Consider the following 21,309-nt stretch of genomic DNA (forward strand, 5'->3'; position numbering starts at 1 on the left):
GCCCGCCGCACGGCCGCCCCCCACGATTTGCGCGACCGGTTCGGTGCGTCGCTGTCGGTCGCCGAGAACCGTGCGTGCGCGCGCGTCCGGAGATTTCTTCCTTCCCGGCCGTCGCTGTCGAGGCAGAACGCTGCTGCCCTTCCACGCGTGGATAAACCGAAGCGGCTGCGATTCAACGCCGCCAGCAGATGTCTAGAAAACCAGTGGCACTGCTGGTCCACTGCACCCTCCCCCCCCACCACCCCCCACCCCCTTTGAATGCATAAACTCCTATTGAGGTGACGGAAGAGAAGTAGACAAGAGATAAAGGCGTAGTGAAAACAGATAACTAAGTAGGTGACTATTCGATATGTAGTGAGATGAGAGGTGCGCACACGATAGCGATGAAAATAGATTGTATTGGCTTGTTTTGGCTAATTCAATTCTTATGTTGATTAGGATTTGAATTTGAGCCAATATTCGACGCATTCATTTTGCCATAAATCCCGGGGGGGCCTTGAGCTTTCGGGAGGCCCTGAGCACCGGCTTGGATTTTTTTTTTCTCTCTCGAGCACCGCCGCTGTTGGAAGGCCGGAATTTTCGGAGTGGCGATTTCGCTATTTTCCCTACCGACGGTGAATAACAGTTGACGTCATTGCTCGGATTCCTGCCGGGCTATGACATGTTACTCGCCCAGCGGTCGTCTGCCCTGTGACTCCAACCCCTACCCCCACCACCCCCCCGTAGATAACGTGCACGAGAACGTGTTATTATTATAAACCGCTCTGAAAGCCCAGCGGTCTGCGTTCTGACTGAAAGGAACAGAGGGCCCCCCCCCCTTTTTTTTAATTACCGAGTTGTCAATATTATTTAAGCTCAACACCTCACTTTAAACCGCCTCGTAAAACGCTTTGCGGAGCAAACCGTAAAAAACTTTTTAAAAAAATCTTTGTTCAAATGTTACGAGTCGAGGTGTCGAGCTTGAGCTTCGTCCAGGCGAGCAGCAGGCTTCCAATGAAAAGATGGTGAGTTCCAAGAATCCAAAACTAATTTTAATCGATAGAACATCTAAATGTAATCGTAATTTTCATCTTGGCCAGGGTCGATTCGTTCATTTCTCCCTCCCCCTACGGTCAACAGATGAAGTACGCGTAATAGTTCAACTCCTTGTGTGGTGATGTACCAGACGGGCACGTTGGCTGATGGTCAAGAATAATAACGGAGTGGGCAACCAAGGAATGGAACGTCTTCGAGACGGTGAGGGGGGGGGGGCGGCACGTTGATGTGGAGCGATGCATCAATGAAATCAGCTGGTGTGCGGGTGCCTGGTGGATTATTATTATTTCATTGCGTTACAGATGTTGTTGGCACAGTTTGAGGAGGCCTGCAAATCCAGCAGTGGATCGACAGTGCCCGACGATGGTGACCACCACCTAGTGTGTGCAATTTGGTGGCAAAGAAAACCTTAACACCTGTTTTATTGCCAGAAAGGGTAGAAAATCCATTCTTATTTTTTACGCGCACTTGCCCCAAGTCTGTCGAAGGCTATAACGGGGGGGGGGGATCTTTGCCTTTGTATATATATAAATTGTGGGGGATAGGTTTTGTGTCTTTTATAAGAATAGAAGAAGAAAAGCGGTTGCCATTTTTGCTCGTGACATAACCCGTGGCGTTGTTTGTTGTTGCTAATCGCCGTGCAATCTACACCCCACAGGATTCCCAGGGCCCTTTATTCCGCCTGTAAAGCGCCCCGAGTGCCCGCCCGCGTGAGGTCACACTTGCGGAATTTCTTGCCCACCCCCCTCGCCCCCCCCCCCCCCCCCGTGGCACAAAAAGGTTCACTGTGGAAGTGCAACGCCACAAAGACCTAAACCTGCTCCACCGTATACCCACGAAACACAAAGCGGGTTTTTTTTTGGGGTCCCTATTTTTCTTTTAAATTACCTTTGCAACATATATTGCATGTGAAAACACATTTCGTGTATTGTTTTACATGGGTATGGGCGGTTAATGAAGCTCGTATGCGTTACCCTCCTTTTTTTGTTTGTTGCTAAACTCACCCAAAGAACATTCGGGGAATTTATTTGCTTCGGACGAGCGAGGATCGAGTTTTGAGCGCCCCTTCGTTTGGCAACGTGGAGCCGTCGGATTGGCTGCGGTCAGGTGTGGCTGCGCGTTTGTTCACCGAATGATCGATTGTTTCACCCAGGATTCCCATTAAATCACCTGGACACGCCCAACGCAGTCGCTTGGGAAGAAAACCCGCGTCCCTCAAGTAGCGGAGGCAGTTCATCACGTGGTAGATGTAACAGCTCTGTGCGTGCCGTTTGCGTTTATTCGTAGGGAACTGTAAAGAGGTCAAGGCCAGCTATTCATTGGGTTTATTTTGAGGTCCCGTGTTTATGCGGTAAGCACAATATACTACATCGGGTTTATTTGTATATATAAAATGTCAATGTTGGCTAAAGAGTACCTGTAGTATAAAGTGGGACTTAACACGCAGACCTGCGTCAATTCACTGCTGGATGACCGTCTGACCAAGCCATCCGCCACCTCTCACTGTCCTACGATGTAATACACAGACAAGCATCCTCCGTAGAGCCTTAACAGACTGTTGGGGCAAGCACTGTTAGTGAGTACACACCGCACCAGCTACTCAATCGAGGCTGAGTCAACCTAGGGGAGGCGTCGGACCGGTTCAGATAATCGTCACCAGTGTTGGTCGACGTCAGCGGGGTAGTGCAGCACGCCAACTGCTGCACTACCGCTCTGCGATGTTAATAATCCCACCTAGCACCTGCACGCCGGCTGATTTCATCGCTCCATCTCCTCGGTGCAACTCCTCTCTGACTTCCATGTCGTTACGAAGTATTAATGATGCAACCCTATGTCATCCCACTGCCGGACGAAGGCCTTCTCACGCCGTGTTGGTTATGGGGGTTGTTTCACCATACTTCACCATACTGGTTAGTAAGGACCAGGTCTGTCGGGGAGACAGGGTCAGACGCTGTCTCCCCGACAGACCTGGTCTTCACCTGAGGACGGCTGTTTGCGTTGTGGCCGAAACGTCGTGAGAATTATTTTATTATTTACCTTCTACGTGACTTTACCGAAAGAACCAAGAAGATGAATCACTGCAGACACGAAAGCTTTAAATCGAAATGGTTAGTAAGGGTTGAAGAAGGGGTTGGGGGGAGTGGGCCCTGAACTGGACCAGGCATCATTCGCCACTGATGTAGAGTAATTTGGCTGCTATGAATTTCCACGTGCTAAGCCACTTCGGTGAGCTCATTTGGGGCCTTACCTGTTAAAATATTAAATAGTGGAGTTTAGTTTAGCCGTGGCTGGGAATAAAACTTGGTCAGCTCTACGCTCGCATCTGAGCTGGTCATGCGCATATCCCGAGGCATCATTTCTCTGAGCGCTGATTATTTTGTTTGCCCTCGGGGAAACCCCTTTGATCGAATTGGTACATCTTTCTACGGGGTATCTCGCTATTAGCAAAACAACTTTATCCTAAAGTTGAATTCGCGTAGGATCATATTTACGAAAGTTATCACGTCCACCCCCCCCCCATCCCCCCCCAACCGTTGACGATGCAACGGACGGACAGCACCAACGCATTGACGCATTCAACCTCATTTGAGAAGCGTTAAAAAAAAGAGAGAAGCACGATGCACACGTTGGAAAAATACACGCGTTGTGTTTGAACGACGAAGGAACATTATTTTCCATCGCAGAGAAAAAAAACACACAAAAAAACGCCGCGAGTTAACAAACCTGCCCGGCAAAGGCGGCTATTTACCGAGCACTCAACGATCGTCGCTCCGAGCGCTCTGCCGGTGCCAGCTTTACATCCGTCTCGCAGAGCAGGTGACGGGCGCCTTCCTCCCAATGAAGTAAACGCACGAGAATACGTTTTGCGGTTGGGGCACAGAATTCGGGAGAAGTGACAACTCCAGTTGAAGGTGATTATTTATTTTCTCTAACCGCTGTCCGAATTGTCGGGTAACTGCATTGCAGCAATCCCTCGATTCACGTCTCCGCCTGTTTTACGTCGTCCCGCGAACACGTCGCTTTATTAATGACTAGCTTTACTACCCGGCTTCGCCCGAGACTTGGATTCTTGTCTTGGATTAATACACGGCATACGCGGAGGGTGGGGGGGGGTGTGACGTCAGCAGGCACACTGCGTGACGCTGCCGCATGCGGGTGACATCACAGATGTGACATCACCGCTCACTTGCCGTGCAATATATTATATCCATTATTGCTCCCCCCCGCCCCCCAAAATGCAGAAGTCATTTTTTATACTTTTTGCATTGTGTACAGTCTGGAACCTACCCACATGCCAAATTTCAAGTTTGTTGAATGTCAGTAAGTATGCTAAACATTTCGAACAGACACACATTCACAAATTTCCCTTTTTTATATATATAGATACCAAGACTCGATTTGAGTCGCTTCGACCCCATACACTCGCGTCGCTGACCGCATCGTCCGTCCTTTCTTGCTATCCGTCGCCTCTCAGCCTTCGCCTCCGCCATCCAATACCAACCTATAAATCGCTTTGATTGACATTGTTTCGATATTCGTCGTCGCACCTTTCAGGAACGCATCCCCGCCATAAACCGTTGTATTACTGTGTATATATACACATATACACACACTGTGTAGGGCTATCGAGTAGTTATGTTTAATTTAATAAATGAGATTTTTCGTCTCACCAGTCTCCCACTTGGTTATAATACAGGCTTCAGAGGACAAACAAACGTGTTAATGTGCAATCATTTGTAACCAGGCTGAGCCCGCCCATCTCACTACACTTGTGGCTGAAACCCAGATTCAAACCCAGGTTGTATGTACATGTATGTTGTACGTATGTTCTATGTATGTTGAACTTCTTTGGCACCGTACGTAGCCAACCGTGCTAATCGCAGGTGCGGGGGAAGGACAACAAATTAAGCACAAAAAGCTGTTCCACAGAAATTAGTTTTAAAATCTGGATGATTTAAAAGTGCATAGCTCCCAGCGGCTTCCTAATATCGAAAGGAAGAGCGTTCCAGACGGCCGCGGAAGCACATCTGCAAGCGAAGGCCGAGCCGAAAGCCGTCGCTGCTGCCGCTGCTGCTGCTGCGACAACCGGAGTTCTCGCGATGATGCTTCATGCTCCTCCACGAGAGATCATAATTGCCGGCTCCAGGGCTTTGACCTCTGACCCCCCTCCTCCCTCCTCCCCCCGAGCCATCCAGCCACCTCTTGCCATTTCTCCTCCACTCAACACTCGAGCCGCCAGCCCCCCCCCCCCCAACAAAAAAATGGAGTCTGCATCGCGTTGCCCGCCAGACGCCGGCGGGGCCCACTAATTGCCCTCCGGCTTTCCGCGTCTTCCTGGCGGCTGCCGTGAGCCGTGACGTTACGTAATGGCCGGGTCGTGCCAGCGCCCGTGGGTCGAGTCTGCGTGCGTGGCGACGTGTCATTTCAAACTTCCAGAAGCGCGGGGCCCCCGCTCCGCGCCTTGTTTCCGACCCCCCCCTCTTCCTCCACCAACTCTCCCCCCCCCCACCCCCCCGAAAGTTGACCGCCGGGCTGCGTCTGATGTGTGCTCACTTTGCATTAAAGTGACGCGTTTGGGTGCAGTTAAAACAATTTCTCGCTCGCCGGACCCTGAGCGCTTGGGACAGAAAAAACTGTGTGGCTTTTTTTTTTACCGGGTGTTGCGTATTCCTTCCAAAACCACTTTTCTGTGATGAGTCATTTTTGCAAATCTGCCACCTTGAAATGAGTCAATAGTGAGTAATTCAATAAAGGGCTTTTTTTTTTACAAAAACTACAACTTTACGGTAAAAAAAGAAGAATCCAAACTTATAATTGCTTCTGAGGTGAAGGCTTGTCCTCTGTGCTTGCTGAGCTCACGCTCTTTTATAACTGTGATATCACTTCTGCAGCCGTTCGCCAAATATGACGTTTTCTTTTTTTCTTTCGCAGTCGCCTGGAGACGCGCAGCGCCGCGTTGGCTCGTTTGTCGCTCGGAGCGTTGTAGCCGTCCGAGCGCGAATCTCAACGCGACAGATCGTCAGCGGAAGGCCCTTGCTTGGGTTTTTGTGTCCGTACGTTAAACGCTAACTTAAGACAAATATCCCCCGCATAGCCTGTAACAGACTTTTGGGGCAAGTGCTCTTAGGTACCGGCACGGCCGCCTTTGTCTCCCCAGTGGCAATGTTTACACATTGCACCAGGTGCTCATTTGAGACTGAGTTGACCTAGGGGAGGCCCAGGACTGGTTGAGGTAATCTTCACTGGTGTTGGCCATGAGCGGGAAACCAACTCGGACTTGCCGTTTTTGTAGCGCAGCGCGCTAACTGCTACACCACCGCTCCCTTGGCTGGATTTCTACGTCCGTACGTTAAACGCTAGCGCAGACACACACACACACACCACTTGCATGTCTTCTGGTTCGCTCTCCGACGCTTATTTCTTCAGGAGCAAGTACAACCAGAAAACACATCGGAGAGATGTTCAGCACAACTGCGAAAGATTATGCAGGAATATGTCTTCTGCTTTGTCAGCTTTTTTTCCCTAAACTTCTGCATGTGCATGCCTATGCACATATTCATCCACAGTATCGCATTGCCTTGAAGTGGTTGCACACAATGATGAATCATCCTACTGAAAATAGAAATGGGGAGGGGATCGGTAACGCCGAGGCTTACGCGCACCGCGTTATAAACCCGGTGACCTGGGTTTGATTCCCAGCCACAGCTAGGATCAGTGGCAGGGGAGATTTTAATCGGTCCCCCTTTCCTTCCCGTCAGCTTTACAAACCCGCACTGACCAGCGTGGTGAAGTATGGTAAAAAAAACCCAGGTCTTACACAGCATTGGGGTGTGTGGAACCCATCACTGGATTGGCAAAACAGGGCTGAAGATGATTTTTGCGCAAAACGTAATTTTTATTCAGAACAGGAACATGGACATTGTTTTAGGATATACTTGAGGCCGTTCCCACATTTGCTACCCCCATTTTGCGGCCACATCCTCCGGCCTTCCACGAAAAACAAGTTGAGTTTTCCATTGTAAAATGCAAAACGCATCAAGCGTTGCCCAGTTCTCAGCAGTCCTTGTCAGTTATTGTCTTCTCTTGCGTGACGATCGAGCGAGAGACCGCTCATGCATTCATCGTAAATTCCTTTAGCATTGTGGAGACCCCCAAGATGCACGCTGTTGTCATGGTCAGACTCAGCGTGCCCGATCTCGAAATTGCCCGACAGTTATGTCACCGCTGCAATGTATAGGCTAAAATAAATAAATGGTGAAACGGCTAATTACCGCCGATACATATTTCTCCGCGGTTTTGAATTTTGAGGCAAGGGCGTCTGGCAAATAGCAGTGGCTGCAATTGCGTGCAAAATTTGGCTTTCGTAAGTCGGCGCAAGTGAAACTATGTGCCACGGGCTGCCACAGGCTGCCACGGTCTGTCTGACTGCCTTCTGTCTGAACGGCACAGGAAACCAGGTGGCCAGGATTAGCGCCAAGTCCAAACGGCGTGCTTGTGTGTGTGTGTGTGCGCATGAACACAGACACAAAGATCCGGTCGTATAGCCTACACTGGCGGTTGAGGCGTGTGCTGATAGCGGGCAGCTATGAAGGCCGGCACAGCACATGGATGACGTGGTCAGTGCCCGGCAGCCTTTGTCTCGCTTGTGCTGATGTTTACGCAACGCAGCATTTAGGCTGAGTCGACCTAGGAGAGGTTCAGGACCGGTTCCGATATTTCAAATATTCGCCGCTGACCTTGGCCGTGACCGGGAATCGAACTCACGTGACCAGATTCGTAGTGCGTTGCCCTGGCCACTACACTACACACACACACGCGCGCGGTGTGCACGCACGCTCACAAATGAACACTCGGATAGCACCTGACGTGCACACACTCCTCGCGTTAACTCGTGCTACGTGTTCTCGGTCGGCTAGCTACGTGCCTAATTAAATGCACGCGAGTCGCTCGACACACGTGTGCATGAGCTCACACGTGCCGGCACGGGCCCTTCAGATGCACGTGCGTTCTCACGCATACCCGTGTCAGACACTTCCCCCCCGCACCATCCAAATTTCCCAAACGAGTTCATCCTCGCGGCGTTCGGTTCGTGTAGCGCTGTCTTCTTCAGTTCAATCATTCATCGTCAAAGACGCAGGCTCTGGGCTAGGCAAGGAAGACGCGTTCCTCCCACATTACCGCATTTATTGCAAAGGAAAACCCTACCAAAGGCAAAAATGCCGTTTCTCCCCTTGACATCCATGTGGTTCGCGCGCTGGGTTACGGCTACCCGCGTTTGGATCCTGGCTCCGGCTAGGATGGTGACGGTGCGCGATCCCAGAAGGCTAGCTTGTCATCCGATGCATTGACTGGTCTCGAGAAGGTGGCGTGGTACATTGTTGAAGTCTTGGTTGATGGCGAGGTTGTCATTCGATTGTATTTGATAGATGCATTAACTGGTCTATGACCATTCTTGCTGTTGTTTTGCTGCCTTGCCCAAGCTTCTGAATAGCGGTATACATATGCAATTTGAACTTATATACTCTATTTAAAGTATAGATTTTTTGTGATTTGTGTTCCTTTCCTATACTTTGTTTTGTTTGCTGTTGTAACTTTCTGACCCGCCCCCTCCTGGACATCTTAAAAAAAAAATTGCTTCATAGCTCATCGGATTTCTCCAGGATAAAATGAACCTTATGGCGGTACCCCGGGGTACCATAGTACCCCGGCTCCCGCATAATGCCCGTGATGCAGTCAGTTTTAGTCTGTTGATGGTCGGCGATGCGGCAATCGACTCATCTCGACGAGCTTTACACGATGCACCACTACGGTGCGTACGAGCGTTCAGGATTTCAGCGCAATCGTCCTCGCTGCGTTTCGACATCGCGGAGTGGCGCTGATTTCGCATTGATTGGTACCCCAGTCGCGGAGTTAAATACACCCCTGGAAAAAATAGTGTCCCAGAAATAAAATATTTAATTGCCTCGACCATTTTGTATTATTTGATTCCCTGGGGTACCGCCATGAGAATCAAATAAAGATTCTGAATCTAAACATCAGCGGCGAGTGACATCACAACCGGCTTGCCCTCCCCGCGACGTCTTAGCCAACCCTTTGCCAACCCACACTGAACAGCGTGGCGAGGCACGGTACCAAACACCACGCAAGGTTGGGTGGATTGAGAACGCCTGGAACCGTGCTACTTTAATCCGTACCCCAATAGTTGTCAATCGAGGTGTCACGCATTATGAAAAGAAAAATGTGTATTTGGCTGACCAGGTGACTCAGCTGTAGAATGAGCACACCCTTTAAGCCATAAGGTGGGGGTGGGGGAGTTCGATAACATGAGTACCACTTTATAGAGAAGTGAACGAACGGTAATTGGCGTGTTGATAACCTCGACCCCGCCATATGAATGTGGAATGTCCACCACTGGCACCAAACTCAAAGCTCAATTGAGCAAGACGCCACTCTGGCTATTTGAGCTGCGTGGTTGAAAGCCGGGGGTTACGTGAAAGATGAAGTTCATGGCAAAAAAAAAACCCGGAAGTTCTTCAGTGATCTTCAACGGCACATAACAACAGACAGGATTCGAAATAAATCACACCCGGGATGCTGGCGAACGCCTGAGACTCGTTCTCAAACCTCGACACAATGCGTGTCACCGTGGCAGATGAGTGGAGGAATACAGGCATCAGTCTTGTACGAGAACTAAACTCGACTATTTTTTTGTTTGCCAGGCAAGGCCCACTGAGCTATGTGGCTCTTTTTCAGAAGCGACCTTGCCACGAACGATCGTTCAACAAAGTGTGGCTTATCACGTGGACATTTATATCAGCCAAATACTCTTAAACGCATGTTTCTAAATGTGGAGGGAAAAAGCGGAGGACTTGGAGAAAAATCCCCGTGACCACGGGGGCAACGTGCGAACTCCAAATATACAGGTGTTAGGGTCAGGATTGAACCCTCGACATCCTGTATACCAAGCGAGGTAGTTAACATTTCGCCACCGTGGCGCCCATTAACCTTCACACGACCAATCGTGTGTGCGTGTAGGTTTTTGTCAGCCTAGCTCAGCCTGCCGTCTAATTACAACTGCGTTATAAACGGATGATATCGTGATGAGATGTTTGACATTGTACATAAACACGCGATGTCCGTTGGGTTTACGAGTTAATGTCTTCAACGGCACAGAATGCACATGGATCGATTTCAAGTCATCAGATCCTTTCATGGCTTTCGTTCACATTCTGTCTTGTTTCAAAGTCATACTTTAACGGCGTTGTTCTTAAACGAGTTGTTGCCATAACACTGGGGTTACTTGTGCCGAAGAATGCCGCAGCAACGGAAGCCGCAATGAAAGTCAGAAACAATGACCCAAAGCAAACAGCGTCCGTTTTTTTCCTCTCCCCTCTCTCTCTCTCTCTCCCCCATTCAAAATAGCCAAGAATGCCGGCAGAAGCCAAACAGGCGCAGGATACGGAGATATCGAGGATCACTCGTTGAAAATTTGTCGGATGGCTTTTGCGAAATTTGTCCGGCGTAAGTTTTACGTCGGCCCCGCTGCTGATGGATGGGCGGTGAAATTCTTTGAGGGTCACGCTGCCTGGCCACGGCCGTGTCCACTCCCCTCGTCTTGTTTTGTGAGCCGTGACAGAATTACTGCCGTGAGATCACCTCTCTCGCTGCCTTCTTTTTTTACAGGCTCTTGAAACCAAAATAAAAACCCGGGACATTTTCCTCCTAAGCAGTTCTTTGTCGTTGTTTTGTTTTTAGAAGAGGGGGCACGCGAGGGCTGCGCTAACAGGAAGTTGTTTGTCCGCGCCTCTGCGAGGCCACGATGAGAGTCAATTTGTAAGACAAGAGCTGCACCATTGCAGCAGAATAGCGACCATTGTGGCGTACGTGCAGTGAAAAGGTTCTAATTTGCATCGACTGGCTGCGTTTATCCACATTGCAATTAATGTTGTGTTTATCATCAACATCATCAGCAGCAGCAGCAGCCGCAGCAGCTATTTTCTCTCCACCGCCGTATGAAGGCCACGTGGCGATGACGATGCTGCACGTGGCTGCCTGTAATCCAGCACTGTGGAGACAGCAGCGAGGGTTGGTGGATCACACAAATGCTGCGAAACTCACTGCCCATGAGCATAGAGGAGGTGCCATGTACCCTGACTCACACGGAGAAGGCAGTAAAGCACGTGGACTAATCACCATCTGTTTCCATCTGTATGGGGATTTGAGTGTTGCCGCTTCGCACGTGTGGATTTTTCTTTCCGGGTGCTCCGGATTCTTCACACGCATCTTTCGCACCGTGCGTAGCCAACCGTGCTAGTCCGGTGTAACAAAAAACACTCATCATACTTGGATACATTTTTTTATTGAAAAGTAAAAACCCAATGCAGGACCCTCCTGAAAAAGAGTCTATGACGCAGTGCAGCTTCCCCCGGATAAATATGTAAATGATTATTACTATGAAGGCCTCTCCACACCGTCGCCATTCTTCACGGTCCAGTGCTGCTACCTTTCGCTTCGCCACGTCACCCGATCGCACGGCTCCATCTCTGCACTCGTCGTCCCGCGGGACGCGTTTCTCCGCTTTGGCTGCCACTGCCGAAGGGTCTCATCAGTTGGCCGTCATTCCGTCGAGCGGTGCAGCCTGCTGCCCACAGAGTGGTTGTCCTATAAATAGGCTATCCCCTGTCATCAGAATGTGGAATTGCACAACCACTGGCAGAAGGAAGGTCTGTAAGCAGGAGTTGAGTGCCGCCCCGACACTTATTTGAGCGATAAATCCCTTTGCTTTATCATTCAAATAAATCACAACTCTGGCTGTCGCCTGATGATGTTGGTTGTAATTTCCGGCGAAACGTCACGGCACTAGAATGGTAAATGTTCTACGTTTACTCCCCAACGCACCGGTGTGCTGAACTAGTAACGAATTGTCACGTTCTGTTTACGTGACAATCCTTACTGATTGGCCGTGTCGGGTGGTGACGGGTTTAACGGCACATTTGTATATTTACGCGATCTAACCATAAAAACACCCCCCCCCCCCCCCCATTGCAAAATAACTTTGACTGTGACACGGACACTGGAAAGTGGGAGAAAAACGGAGTTTCACCGTTTTTGTGCAGGGCCTGAAAAGCACCGTACCCGCTTCTTTGAAACGTTGCATCACCCCGTCCCCCCTCCCGCATTAAGCGAGATTCGCTATCGTGTTGGGCGACGACCCCCGTGAAAGGAGGACTGGGAAACAGGTGGGTGAGGGTGGCGAAGCCGCGGTGCGCAAGGGGGCTGCTTGGTGACGGATATATGGGCCACGGATACTCCCCCGCCACCTCCGCCCCAACAAATGAATAGAACGTGCCAACGCGCGTCTTAATACAGCCCCGAGGGCGAACTTTCACAAACTGTGCGAGTTCCTTCGTAAAAGCCAGCTCGAAGAATAAGCTCGCCGCGTCGCGTGATCTGCCCAATTGCGCACCCCAGAAGTGCCGTCGCGAACCTGCCCCCCGCGTTTGCCCGCCGCAGCGGCTTTCAGAGGCGGCAAAGAACGTCTGCTGCTGTTGCGGTTAAGCGATAATCGATCGCGCAGGGATCGGCCTGCGAGGAATATTTCCGTGCGATTATTTTTTTGAAAGTTTATTGCCGTATCCCCGGGTGACGCTTTGTTTTGCCGCGTAACCTTGCCTGGCCCTGAGACAAAAACTCCCGTCTGGTTGGAGAGGCATTCCCTTTACGCAACCTGCAGTTTCGTTTTGTTTTATATTTACAAATGGCAGTGTTTAACTATCTTTCTAATCGTCATTAAGGGTAGATTACACACAACATTCTCCCCATCCACCCACCCTAATTCTGGTCTTCGGGCCTCTTCAAATGCCAAGCACACACACACACACGGGACATCTCCTAACTTCACGCCTTGTAGGACTGTTGATTCTTTGAGCTGCAATGAGCCAATGATGATGCCGATTAGATGTCTGTTGTTTACAATTGCACCCAGAACATGAATACATAACTCAAGGTGCAGCCCTGCAATTGCTTGCTCTTCACGATACCGGCGGAAAGACCCTTCGCTCGAAGAAGCTTTTGGAACGCTCCTCCAGATGGTCTTTTTGCCTACTCTTCTACTCTTTCCAGACGTCTTGGAAGAGTTGGGAGTATACCCACACTTAACCCTACCACATGTGAACCTGATTTGTGGATAGAACTGGACCTGCTCGTGATAAAAAAATTGTGAAAAAAAACTAGCTTGCAGTCGCACTGTTAGTAATGAAGTACAAACACAGCTGTGATGAAACGTACATTGCATCATAGCCACATTTGAAAACGTGCGATGGCTAAAAAATATTTACATACATTTTTTTACTTCCTCGCCTTCCTTTTTCTCTTTTCACGTTTCAACAATGTGCACCATTTTTGACAGATTAGCAACCTAAAGGGACAGCCGGCCTGCCGTTACACTTCACTCTGAGAAGGGCCCCTCTCTCTCTTTCTCCCTTTGGCAGAGGTTTTTTTTCTTGTTGGTGCAGGTCTCCTCGTGTTTCACCGGCCATTCGGATCCAATTAAAGCCCTGCTCGTGTGTCAGTCCTGTGCAAATTGGCACCATCCTGGTTTGAATAAATATATCCGTACGATTTAACACACGAAAAAAATTTGGGGCCAACATTTTTGTCGCTCCATCGAAACGGCGCCTTTCCGTCCCGGCATGAACGTGACATTTTTAGGGGATAGTCGGAGTGCGTCAGGCCTTTGTGCGAGTGGCAACGTGCGTGAAAACATTGTTCGGATTTTACTGGAGGTTGCTATAAGGTACTTGGTTGAGCATTCTCTTAAAAGGAAAACAAAATACGCTGTTGGAAAAAAACTGCTCACCCCCTCTCTCTTGGTCACGTGCGCTTGTGTAGTTCACCTCTCGTAGCTGTAACCATTAACGGGGGAGCATGCTGTCTCTATTTCTCATTGAGGCCTATGCCTTAGTGGCTGACACGCAGCCTGTGATGGCCTGCTGTTGTGAACGTATGGATGCCATTAACTGAATTGTAAGACTGCAGAAAATGTTTGCCAGGGTGGGAGGATGTGTGCTTTGTCCATGTTGTGCTACACTGAACTTTCATGCCAGTGGCCTGGGCTTGAATCCAGCATCTACTCAAAAATGTGTGACGGAGTGGTAGCCAAGAAATGGAACGCGTCCAACCGCGAGTGCACTGAAGAGATGGATCGATTCAGTCAGCTCATGCGTAGGTTTTGAATTGGATTTCTACATCGCAGAATCATGAGAGGTGGCGATGATGAAGTCAAAATTATTGTGCCGGTGGATGAACTGGTTGCTGTGAAATTTATTTCGAGGCTTCACAACCAAGCATTGGAGATGAGCACAAGCCAGTGCTAGCTTGTCGTGTATTGGCACGTTGACCATTCCGCGTACTCTGAATGCGACTGGCGGCGGCTTGGAGAGAGAGGCCTTCATCTGGCAGTGGACCGATCATGGCTGATGACGGCGATGATGACGACGACGATGATGATGATGATACGTTAGCCGATGTACAACACTGGCTGTGGATTGGGCCGGTGTTGCTTTTGGCAGTGAGGTAACACCACTTTAAATAGAGCTCTCGCTGAGTCGAGGTGTCGGTGAACACGCCCGGGGAATTGTGCCGACCGCCCGGTGAGGATTACAAAATGAAAAGGGAATTTGCAGCTATGATATGTACCCCCGAAACAAAATAAGGGCGGCGATGTTTTGGCCGACAGCCTGCTTTATAAAGAGAGAGGGCTTATCAAAACTTGAGCACCTTATTTTCACACACGCACACTCTTACATCCCACACCTCGGCATGTCACGGATTTATTGTAACTTCATTTTTAACGCTTAAAAAAAAATCCGCAATGGTTTTTGCGAGCTCTTTGGACCAGATCCCAGAGAGAAAACCAGCTGACGTGCAGTTTTTCACGTTTTGTCTTCAGCCCAGTTATTTTCGAGGGTGTGGGAATGTCACGGATTATCCAAACACCACTGGCATGTTCGAGGCGGCATTACGCCCTGATTTTAATGTGTCCTGAACACAAAAGGAACGTTTGTGAACGCAATAATCCTCCTGTGGACAGCACAAAATATTTCTGCCACTGCTGTAGATCGTGGTCGTGTCTGCAGAAGACGCATTAGAGTCCGACACGGATTATAGCGATGAGTAATTGTCTCAGTGGTACAGCCTCCCCTCAACTGTTGTCATCCGAGCATCTTTTATTTTAATAATCATGAAATGTAGAGAGGCTTGTACTTTAAACTATTACTAAACTAATTTTTTTTTTACCAGGTAAGGCCCACTGAGCTGCATGGCTCTTTTTCAGAAGCTACCTGGCCACAAATTATAGCTGAACGAAGTGGCTTATCATCGTGTGGACATTTATAGCAGCCATATACTCTAAACGCATGCTTCTAAATGCGAAGGGAAACCCCGGAGCACTTGGAGAAAAACCCACGTGACCACGGAGAGAGAGACACGCAAACTCCTAAAATACAGGCATCAGTGGTCAGGATTGAGCCCACGACCTTCTGTATACCGGCGAGGTAGTTAACATCTCGCCATCTTGTCCGCAACGCTATTTTTCGTGACTGGTTACCTGTGGCCAGAACCTATTTTTGGGAACCCCTTTTTAATTGTGGCAATGATGCCCCGGTTAACCGTGGCCACTTGCGAAAAGAGGAAAGGCCCCGAAGTGTCAGGAAAAACAATTAAGGTTGCAGGAAAATGTCATGAATAATAGGATCTGTAAACAGAATCCATCCCCCCCCATATCAGTGCGGATAAGAGGAGTTTCATATGTGAATACTTGCTTCAGGGTGACTTAATGGTGAACTAAAAATGGGTTTAAAGAACTTTGCGAAGCACAATTGCCAGCGGAAAATACTGACGCACCATGAAAGTTCATCGGCCATGAAGTTGATTATTCCCTCTGTGCTGCTCATAAGGTTTGTTTAATTTATACACCGCTCGCGCCACTTGTATATGCAAGCGTGGGCCGTTTTTGTAATGCCGCCCTGATACAATTGCGTCATTCACAATGCCACTGTTAGACTTACCTGCGCGCTTCTATCACTCGAAATTAGACGGACCAGAAAGCAGAACCATGTGGCTGCACAAACAGCAGGAGCGATGGCTGTAGGCAGCCAACAACAACAACAACAAAAACACACAACAGCACCAGCAGTCTTAAAGTCCTGGTGGTAAGAGAGGAAAAACTAAATCTGCGCTGGAGTTTCTATGCCAGGCATCCAGTTCTAAATGTTGTCTTTTGGCCCCCAGAAGTGCATTTCGTATTGTAACGCGCGCGTGTGCGTGTACGCGCGTGCGTGTGTGCGTGGTCGTATCGATGTGGGTCATGGTCGTGCGGTGGTTAAGAACCCGTACTCGACTCTCACTCACGGCTAATATTATCTGAACCGTGAGTGAGTACTTGGTGTGGTGGATAAACATCAGCAATGGGGGAGACAAAGGCATGCAGGCATAATGCCCTCCACTACACCCTCTCGCCCCCACCGTGCCGGCCTTCATAGGTGCTCGCCAACAACACTTGCCCTGACAGCCTGTGCGGACTACACGGTGGATCTTTACCTTTGCACGAACGGCCTCCAGCCTCCGCCGCTAAGGCTCACAGCCAAGGGTGCAGCGGAATGACCCCTAGTGGAACGGACACGAATTTCTTTACCCTTGGGCCCCTGTGTGTGACAGTGGATCGTTGTTACCTCACAACAGAGGTCGCAAACGGGTTTTGATTCCTTACCCGTACCCGGCCGCACCAGGGTCGCAAATGGGTAACCGTACCCGTACTCGGCCAGGTACGGGTACCCGTTCCCTACCCGTACCCATACCCTACCCGAAATGAGTGACAAACGGTTACTCACCAGTGACTCACGGCCTACCCGTACCCGTACCCGGCCGCACCAGGGTCGCAAACGGCTACCCGTACCCGGCCGGGTACGGGTAGCCGGGTATCGGGTAGGGTACGGGTATCGGGTACCCGGTTGCGACCTCTGCCTCACAATAGGCATCCTCGTGAACTGTGACGCTTCGCAGAGTGTGTGTGAGGGGGGGGGGAGGTGGTGGTTGATGCGCCAGTATCCCCCCCCCCACGCCACCCCGCACTAAATGGAACCCTCCAGGCACAACCGGCCCTAATGTGGAGTGGCTGTGCCTGGAGTTGTGGGTGGCGAGAGCTGTTTTCTTTGGATTGGTCTGTTTAGTGCCGGGGAGAGACTCGGGGATTTAAAGCTCCCTTGGTCCAACTGACCTCGAGGCACCGAGCCTCAGGGAGCGGTACCAAGCCCAACACATACATGCGACTCAGCCAAGCATGTGTGTGTGTGTGTGTTTTAAAAGTCCAATATCAAACATTGAATGCGCGTAACACGTGCGGCAACACCGATCCCGGTTGTGCAGCGACCTCTCTCCTCCCGAGCAGCTATCCCAAGCGCAAGAATGTTTTTTCTCACGCGCGCACACGAAGACAAAGATTCCCCCATGTAGCCTTAACAGACTGTTGGAGCAAGTGCTGTTAGCGAGCTCCTATGAATGCCGGCACGGCACACGAAGTGGGTGGTGTGGCCAGCACCACGCCCGAACGCCTATCTTTACCCAGTGACGATGTTTACTACACACTGCACCAGGTACTAATTTGAGGCTGAGTCGACCTAGGGGAGGCCCAGGACCGGTTTAGATAATCGTCACCGGTGTTGGCCATGAGCGGGAATCGAACTCGGGTCGCCAGGTCCTCTGCACAGCCCAAGTCACGTTCACACTCGTCCTGTAATTTATTCTAAAACCTAAAACCAGGAGCTGTCCGCAAGCAATATTTGTCAAGCTTTGTGGGAACGGTAGTTGCTATGGCGATGTCGTGGACCTTATTCTAGTGACTGGGTTTTCCACATTGAGAAGTTGCAATAACTCCACTTCTATGAACCAAAGTTTTTGCCCAGATTTTATTTGCGTGGAAGTAAGCCTCCCCAAGTCGGTCATGGAGATTGTTTGACCGTACTTCACCATGCTGTCCGTGCGGGTTGGTCAAAGGGGGTGGTGCCCAGGAATCGTTTCCAATATCGCTCGCCGCTCGGCTATAGCCAGGGCCGGGAATCGAACTCGGGTTGCCGGATTCACAGCGCACTCCGCCCACCACGATTGCTCCAGCCCACGGGCAGTCAAAGCTAATGGCATGCAAATGTGGCCACAACTTCACTGATCTCCAGCGCCCCCCTTGTCGTCGTTTGCTGACCCGCGTAACGATCCCTGCCGTCCAGTCGCTAGGCCCCTGTCTACAGAGGTTGACCTCATGACCTCATTGACCCCCCCTTCTCCTCCGTCCTCCGTTAACGGTCGCGCGCGTCATCGCGACCTGCCGCCAAATAATTCGGGATGCGGCCAAGACTCGTCAGATCCTGGAGGCTAAACTGGGCTGAGCATTGATGGCACACTTTCCGGGAGGAAACCACGTGCATGAAACGGGTGCAGTACACAGGCGTTGTGGGCAGCAGAGGGCATCGCAGCAAGACGCATTGTTTATTTTTTAATAATAATTATTAGTATTTTTTCCATAAGAGAGGGGCTTTTTTTGGGTTAGATCGTTTAAATACAAATGTGTCGTTAAACCAGCCACCACCCGATAGCCAATTAGCAAGGTTTGTCACGTAAACGAGACGTGCCAACTCATTACTAGTACAGCACACCGGTGTCTTGGAGAGTAAACCCACAACAACATTTACAATTCGAGTGCCGTGACGTTTCGCCGGTAATTACAGCAACCAGCATCATCAGGCGACAGCCAGAGTTGTGATTAAACCATCCTCCTGTTTCGGTCTTAAATAGAAGGATACAAATACAAAAAAAACCTCTGATGGATAATATTGTTCGCGGAAGCGGCACCGCCGCGTCGCGCCGTCGGCGCCGGTGGCCTCACCTCTCGCGCTCCTGCTCCAGGAGGTTGGTGAAGTCGTCGCTCTTGGCCATGTAGTCGTCGTGCTTCCTGCGCTCCTCCTCCAGCTCGCAGAGCGTGCGTCGGTGGCACCGCTCGGCCACCAGCAGCTGCTCCAGCATGCGCCGGTGGGTCTCCTTCTGCCGCACCACCATGCGCTCCAGCTGTGGGTGAAGGCGCGGATAGGGTTAGCGTCCGTCGGTGCGTGCGTGCATGCGTGCGTGTGTCCGTCCATCCACGCGTCCATCTGTCCATCCGTCCAACCATCTGTCCCATCCATGCGTCAGTCCGTCCATCCGTCTATCCATCCGTTCGTCCATCCGTGCGTCCGTGCCAGCAAGCAGGTGACAGACGCAAGACGGAAGGTATCCCCGCCGGTGAAGGCCGGTAGGGCGCACGAGGGGTGAGTGTGGCCAATGCCCGGCCAGCATTTGTCCTAATGCCGCCAGTGCTGATGATTACACCCCGCACCAGGTACTTATATGAAGGTTGAGTCGACTTTACAGACTTCCAAAACCAGTTGAGATATTGGCGAGTGTTGTTTGGCCGCGGGCAGGGTTGTGAAATTTGTCAGACTGCGTAGCAGAAGGTCATGGAACAGACCCGGGTGTTGTGGGCTAACTGACGGAGATGACTGACAGATATATAACACCGCGCACATAACACACGCAAATACACACACAAAAACAAAGACACACAAATCTACATACACAAACGCACACAAAGACAAAGAGGCCCCTGTAAGGCCTTAACAGGCTGTTGGCGCCAGTGCTGTTAGCGAGCTCTTTGTACCAAACCCCGTTCTGGCCGTGAGCAGAAATCGAACTCGGGTCGCCAGGTTCGTAGCGCAGATTGCTAACCGCTACACCACCGCTGTGCACAAACACACTCCCACGGACGAACACGGGAGACACGAGTGGACGCGGAACGACGGAGCGACGCCGTCCGTGCGTGTGCGCGAGCGCGCCGCGCGTACCCCGGCGGAGGCCTTCTCGTAGACGTCGTCGCGCGGCCCCGCATCGTGGGCCTGCGTGGCGGCCAGGTGCAGGGCGGAGAGCGCCGCGGCCGGCTCGTGGGTGCCGTAGCGCGCCTCCAGCTGACGGCCGCTCACGCCGCGTCCACTCAGCACGGCGATGACCTCGTCCCGCGCCTGCGACACACGACGCAAGCGCCGCCCAGCGCCTTCCGATAAGGGGGACGGGTCGGGGTGGCCGCTCGCCCCAACGGGCGTCGTCGGGGCGGCGTTTCTCCTCTTCCCGCTCGCGGCCCTCTCTCGGCCAGCGGTGGAAGTTCCGCATTACTGTGGCGGGGATGGGGGCCCTCCCGTAGGGCAGCAAACTGGTGACGGTCCCCCACGAAGTGGTGTCTCGTTTTAGCGACCGCGCGAGCATGATGGGCTGAGCAAATGGAACGGAAAGTTAGACAGTGTAATGCGACGTGTGGAGAGGTGCAACCGTGGAATTGCATTGAGAGAGGAAGGCACGGCATCCAGGCACAATTGTGTTGGTGCTAAGTCCGTGGGCCCTGCCTCTACGTTTTTTTGTGAGTTCGGTGTTAGCCTCCGGGTCCATTGTGATTATACGTAAGTCTGTGGTTCCAAAGTCTCTTGCTACATTTCCACAACGGTTTCCAGGCAGACTCCGTTGCCCAGGAATGGCCCCAGGATGAACACCACCCCCGCACCCTCTAGTGCTCGATGATCGACGAGACTGCAACGGGCACAGCTCCGCACGCTCTCTGTGACCTCCCGCGACCAGTCGCGAGATTAGGGAGAGGCATGTTCAGCTAAGCCTTCCTTCTTTACCTCCCACGCCGACATCTATTATTTTGCTATTTTTCCTCTGAAGTTCGTGCGGTGGTTTTCCGTTGACGGCTCGTCTCATTGCCGCGTACACCCGCGAGTGTTCGACAACAGAAAAAGAGTCGATTGGTTTGACTCGATCGACCACTCGTCCCAGCTCCGCTCTGAGCGCACACCCCGATGAGTTGCACGAACGCCGCTGTGATTTATTTTCGCCTGAAGCTCATCCGCTCCATCTTCTTGGTTCTTTCGGTAAAGTCACGTAGAAGGGAAATAATAAAATAATAAAAATAAAACATAATAAAATAATTCTCACGACGTTTCGGCCACAACGCAAGCAGCCGTCCTCAGGTGAAGAACAGGTCTGTCGGAAAGACAGCAGTTCTAAATCCTAAGACAGCGACTTTCCGACAGACCTGTTCTTCACCTGAGGACGGCTGCTTGCGTTGTGGCCGAAACGTCGTGAGAATTATTATATTATTATTTTACTTTATTATTTTATTATTTCCCTTCTACGTGACTT

General features: G+C 50.9%; 2 protein-coding genes across 2 annotated transcripts in view; one reads left to right on the forward strand and one right to left on the reverse strand.

Moving 5' to 3' along the window:
• Positions 1-21,309, forward strand: part of CMSS1 (cms1 ribosomal small subunit homolog) — a 170,815-nt gene that overhangs the window by 49,644 nt on the left and 99,862 nt on the right. The window lies entirely within an intron of this gene.
• Positions 1-21,309, reverse strand: part of LOC144734155 (filamin-A-interacting protein 1-like) — a 130,549-nt gene that overhangs the window by 45,276 nt on the left and 63,964 nt on the right. The window contains exons 3-4 of the mRNA XM_078616218.1: positions 19,962-20,135; positions 18,971-19,149 (exon numbers count right to left, since the gene is read on the reverse strand). Coding sequence (XP_078472344.1) covers positions 18,971-19,149; positions 19,962-20,135 — 353 coding nt within the window. The remainder of the gene's footprint in view (positions 1-18,970; positions 19,150-19,961; positions 20,136-21,309) is intronic.

Source organism: Lampetra planeri, chromosome 50 (genome assembly GCF_965212315.1).
Source record: "Lampetra planeri chromosome 50, kcLamPlan1.2.h2, whole genome shotgun sequence".
NCBI classification, from domain to species: domain Eukaryota; kingdom Metazoa; phylum Chordata; class Hyperoartia; order Petromyzontiformes; family Petromyzontidae; genus Lampetra; species Lampetra planeri.